Consider the following 6,000-nt stretch of genomic DNA (forward strand, 5'->3'; position numbering starts at 1 on the left):
CAGGCCTGGAGTCACAGAGACTCTTTTTGAGTTCAATTGGCTTCAGATGCTTATTAACTTTGTGACCTTGAGTTTTACCCTGTTTGCCTCAATTTCCTCATCTGTAAAATGAGCTAGAGAAGGAAAAGACAAACTACACCAGTGTCTTTGCCAAGAAAATCCCACAAAGACTTGGACATGAATCGACTGAACAATTAAAGCAAGCTAAGACTTAGTTTTCTCCTCAGTAGAAAAAGGACCGTACCTGTGATTTCATTGTTATAGGCAATTCCCAGAAGAGGAAACTCCCTCTACCTCCTTAGTTCCTCTATTTTCTCAAGTTGCCTGGGCACTGAGAGTCAGAGTTGGGCATTAACCTACCCAAGATCACACAGTCAGTATGTCAGAGCCTGGTCTCCCTAGTTCCAAGGCCAGTTCTTTGTTTTTGTTATTTATTAAATATATTATTTATTCCATGATCCTTCTCATCTTTACAAGGGGGAAAATAATATTTATATTATCTACCTTCCCAGGTAAGCGTCTTGTAATTGGTAAAGCATGACTAGAAAGTGAGCTGTTATTATAGAGTGAGGGTCATTGGACCTTCAGGCTCAGGGAAAAAAAAGAAATGAAAGCAGAGGAGAAAGAAATAATGACATCTTCACTGCTGAAGATGCATGCCACATTTGGAGTCATTTCAGTCATTTCAAATGAATGCTATTCTAGACGGATTTTGCTCACATTTTCTATGAGACTGGTGCTACCTCCCTGTATGAGAAAACAATATCTCTTTGTACAATTGCCTAAATGGATGTCACGGTAGTGTCTTATCTATTTAGATAATAATAAAGGAAGTAAACTGACATTTATAAAACATTTTAGTATGAGTTCATATTTTGTCAGACACTACCTATGTGATCCTAGGCAAATCATTTAACATTTCTGTGCCTCAGTGTCCCCATCTGTAAAAAGGGGGATAAAATGACATCTAACAATTCTGTCAGGTTGTTGTGAGGTTAAAATGAAATAATATTTGTAAAGCTCTTTGCAAACCATAAAGCTCTAAGAACTCTCATCATCACTATCACCATCATCATCATATTTGTCGCTCAGCTCCTTGAGGACAAAAATTGTTTTCTTTTATCTTTTTATCCTATCTCCTAGTAGAGTTCCCAGAACATAATAGACATTTAATAAATGTTTCATAATTGATCTATATCAAAATCCTGTGCTATAAATATTAAGAGTGTTATTAATCCTGTTTTACATATGAAGAAAATGAAGCTTTAAAGAGATGAAATGAAAATGATTTGTTTTGCTTCAACAGCTAAAAATTTCAGAACCAGAATTCAAACTCCAGTGTTTTTGACTCCAAATCCAGCATTCTAGCCATTAAACTAAGATTGAGGGATAAAATTTTTCAAAAAAAAAAAAAAAAAAAGAAATATACTACTCATTTTATAAAAAGGAGATAAGAGAATAGTCATATAAAAGTATCAATAATAATAAAAAGATGCCAAATTGATTTATTAATTATCTAATAAGAGTTAGATTATGACTTCACTTACCATTTACAAGTCACATTCATGCTTTTTTTTTTTTTTAAGGTAGACATTATATATCTATAAAAGGTAAATAAGGCAATTCTGACCACTCTTCAGTGCTTCTAATTTAATTCATAGGATTGTAGATTTGAAACTGGTAGGGCCACCTAATCCAACCCTGTAATTTTACAGATTAAAAAATTAGATTAAAGCCCTTATCTAAGGGTTCATAGATAAATGAGAGAACAGGATTTGAATTCAGGTCTTCTGATTCCAGAAGTAGAGCACTTTGAATTGTTCTATGCTGCCTTTCCTGGGTCAATTGCTACTACTTAAAAGTTATTGCATTATTTGAAAATAAAAGCAAAAAAGAGACAAATCTGGAAACAAAACATTGATTTGGCCACAGAAACTCCTTTATAGATTAGGAAACTGATCCCCAGAAAGGTCAGAATATTTTCTTAAGCTCACAGGGTAGACTACCAAGCAATATTTTGAATTTAGCTTTTCTGACTCCAGTGCTGTCTCTCTAGTTCAAACCCTAGTCATTGCCTTATTTGAAAACAGAAGACTAGCAGAGAGACTTGGAAATTAAATAAATTGGTTTGGAAGCATCAGCTCCTTTTCCAGGCACATACCTTGCAATTTCTGGTTGTATTCAGTTCTGTCAGACTGACTTCTCCTCAAGGGGCCCGAATTACTGTGGTCCACAGCAACACTGCTCTCCACAAGAGTGTCAGTCTTCCTCCTCTCCAACATGTAGAGTCTCTGTCTCAGAAAGGTCAAATTCTTTTTCTTGGTTCCCATGTTCTCTTTTCCAAAAGCTTCCTTAGTTTCCATCTGCATCAAACATAGGTAAACCTGAAGAACTCACCAAAGTAGACAGCTTGACAATTCACCGTGGGACAAAGGTTAAAGCTCCCAGTTTACCTGCTCCTTTTAATTAGACAACTTTGCTTCTGGGTTACCTGGCTGTGACGGCCACCTCTCCAGGATCCCGGAACTCCACCTCTATGAAGTCATTCTTTTCTGTACTTAGAGTCAGACTGGGGATCCTGCCACCTGTTACCTGAGACACCTGTAGCCCAGAGCTAGGTAAAGCAGGGGCTGCTCTGTCACATGCTCCAGAAACAAACAAGAATCCCATTGTGTGTGTGTTGGGGGGTGGAGGTGAGGGTGTATGGGGGTTTGGGGATTTGTGTCATGTCTGTATTGCTCTATTATTCATGTTTAAAGTTGCAATTTATTGAAGCTTACAGTGTACATGCTTTCACTGTACAGGGAAGTATTATATTGCATGGGAGCAAACATGGACACGTATGTGACTTTTAACTGGAATTCAATACCTTGAGTGATAACTTTGGTGGGGAATTAGACAAAAACATATACATGAATCATCCTTAGTGAAGGAGCCACTTGGGCATGCACATAAAACAACGTTTTTAGAAACTAAAACAAAACAAAACAAACAGGAAAACTATAGACGTGATCACAACAGCATAAATGGAAATAATGACATCAGAAATTGAAAGTGATTTGTGTATAATTATAGTGACATAGAAATGAGAAGGCACTTCATTTCCTTCCTTGAAGAAATGGAGAAAGGATATGCTACAAGAGCAAAACTGCATACAATGTTAGAATGAGAATATATTCTTAATTTTCCTGAGCTCTGTTTGTAATCCTGGAGAAACTAGAGATTAGAGAATATTTAATAATTTATTTAAAAGGGAAAGATTTACTGGGACCAAATGGATCCACGGTTTGGTCCCAGGGATGAATGAGACTATCTTCTCAAAGAATCCAGCAAACAATGAGAGAGTTCTCAGTGACATATATATATATATGTATATATATATATATATATATATATATATATATATATATATTTCAGATGCAGGGGTAGATCGAGGCAGGCGTGAAGTCAGGATGCTGAGAGGGGGGAACAGGACTCTGACAATCAGGTTCTGACAGGGTGGAGGAACACCAGAGATAGGGGGAGGCATCCTGATAAGATGGTATCTGACATTCCAGTTGCATGGGATGGAGAGACATTCTGATATTCTAAAACATAAGATCTTTTATTTTAATCAAATATTCTGATAAAGAAGGAGGGGAGGTTTTGCATGACTGAGCTTTGAGAAGCAGGGAAACTGAGTCAGGACTGGGTCAGGATAATTATGGCAATTGAGAACTGTGGCATAACATTTTTTTTCTTTTATTATTTCTTATTCAAAAAAGGGGAGGAGAGATTGAAGGAGGAGGAGGAGGAAGGACATTTTGAGAGATACAGGCAAAGTAAAAGCAAAAAAATAGTTTTAAAAATTATTATTTTTTTTAAAATAGACCATTTGCAGAAAAGCAATTAATTTGCAAACTCTAATCTAGATTGTTATGTGGGGGGAAAAAACAAACAATAAAACAACTCCCTCTTTCTCCCCTGACTATATAGATTAAGGATCAGGTTGATTTGTCCCATTGGGAGAAGAGACTGGCATTTAAGAATGTTTTGCATTGGAGTAAAGTGATCCCTGGTGCAATGTGTGCACTGTTGGTGGGGGGGAGGGGAAGGCAGAACGACAGCCATTTTTTCAGGCTTCAGAAGTTAGTCTCCCATTCAGGATGGCAGCAGTGTTTGCTTGTGGTTAATCCTTTTGATGCGGGTAAACTCTGTAAAAAAATGTGTTCCCTTTAAAATTATCACTCTGAAACTGTCCCCTTTTAATCTGTAAAATTAACACTCTGACACTGTGTTCCCTTTTGATCTATAAAGAAGGGAGAATTGAGTCTCAGGCCCTCCTGGGAAGCATATCTCCCCAGACAAGTGGCATCATTTGATTGGGCCTTTCTAAGGCAAATCACCCCATTGATTTTTTGGGGATGCCAGTCCCTTGTCAGGAAATTTCAGTTGGAGATCTGGGCCTGATTTTGATAAGCATCTGGGCCTGGGACTTTAGCTTTCTTTTCAACCTGAAACCTGAACCTCAAGATTCCCTTTTAAAGGATATTCTTTGCAGAATGTCCAGAGTAGGATCCTGCCTGCTGTGGTGACATTCTCTTAGCGCTAATCCCATTTCCTTAACAAGACTTACCTGTGAGGAAGTCAGGCTTCCTAGCAAAGCTGGCTTCCCATCCAACAATAAACTTCCATTTTTGCCACCTACAACTCTTCAGGTTCGTGAATTTTTTTACAAAGGACCTGGGTGACCAAAAAGGGATTTCCTCAACTCTTTGCACTGCCACTAACCTCATTACTTTCAGAGTTCAAATTCCTACCCTTCCAGGTCCAGATTCTTAATAAAATAAGCCTTAGAATTGTGCATAAGAGCTTTGATTTCATGGAGCCTTTTTCTTAAAGACTGAGAACCAGAAATAGGGAGCATTGAGCATGAATTACTAAGCTTACCTGGAGTAGCCAGGGTGGGAATTTGGAATGAGGCCACATCCACAAATTTCACTGGTTTTAATAATCTAGGACACTGAAGAGAGAGGGAGGGAAGAAAGGCATGTGCATGTAAGGGATAGTGGGCCTTTCATTTGAATGTCTTTCCTAGATTTTAATTTGAAGTTGTTTTTCTCAATTGCATTGAGATTTCTAGGGGGAATTCATCTAAGCTGTGGGAATAACACTCTGGGATTTGTGTAGGAAGTTTGAGACACCAAAGATTTTATGAGATTTGTGCTTCCCATAGCAAAACCAAGCTTGTTTCCCATCATTACCTTTGTAAATTTTGCCTGGATGTGGTTTTTTGTTTAAAAAATAAGTTCTAATTGATAACATTAGAGCTCAAGGAAAGAGTAAAGACTGATGGGTAGTGAATTCTTTGACCAAGGCAACCCACGAAACAGAGCAAAATATGAAATAACTCCCCAGTCAATAAGTAAACAAACATTTATTAAGTGCCTAGTATGTACCAGCATCATATACTCCCTTTCCTCCCCTTTCATCATTAGTCTTCTGGAATCATGATTGGTCATTATGTTGATCAGAATGTTGTCATGGTAAAAATGTTTTCCTGGTTCTTCTCATTTCATTCTGCATCAGTTCATGTAAGAGTTCCCAAGTTTTTCTGCAACCATCCAAGTCATAATTTCTTATAGCACAATAGTATTCCTTCACATTTTTAAGCCATAATTTGTTTTAAACATTCCTCCAATTGATGGGCACCTCCTCAGATTCTCATTTTTTGGCCTTCTCAAAGGAAGTATTAATATTTAGGTTGAGTTTGTTTTGCTTAGCACTAATTTGCCCTTCATTCTTCTTTCCTTTCCTTCCTATTCCCCGATGTGTGAAATGTATTATGTACCTAACTCTTTGTGTGTATGTTTATATTCTTCTCTCCTTTGAACATTTTATATGAAAGTGAGGTTTAAGTTTTACCTCCTTCATTTCTTGTATAGACTTCTACTAGCACAACCCAATTATGTGAGATAATTTCCCTTAACTTGCTTCTCCCTTTCCTTTCTAGTATATTAT

The 6,000-nt window shown here is 37.3% G+C and overlaps 1 protein-coding gene across 1 annotated transcript in view; it reads right to left on the reverse strand.

The window, feature by feature from the left end:
- Positions 1–2,516, reverse strand: part of ARHGEF38 (Rho guanine nucleotide exchange factor 38) — a 108,402-nt gene extending 105,886 nt beyond the window's left edge. Inside the window, exon 1 of the mRNA XM_031941662.1 lies at positions 2,162–2,516. Coding sequence (XP_031797522.1) covers positions 2,162–2,369 — 208 coding nt within the window. The 5' untranslated portion in view covers positions 2,370–2,516. The remainder of the gene's footprint in view (positions 1–2,161) is intronic.
- Positions 2,517–6,000: the final 3,484 nt, after the last annotated feature.

Source organism: Sarcophilus harrisii, chromosome 6 (assembly GCF_902635505.1).
Source record: "Sarcophilus harrisii chromosome 6, mSarHar1.11, whole genome shotgun sequence".
Lineage (NCBI taxonomy): Eukaryota > Metazoa > Chordata > Mammalia > Dasyuromorphia > Dasyuridae > Sarcophilus > Sarcophilus harrisii.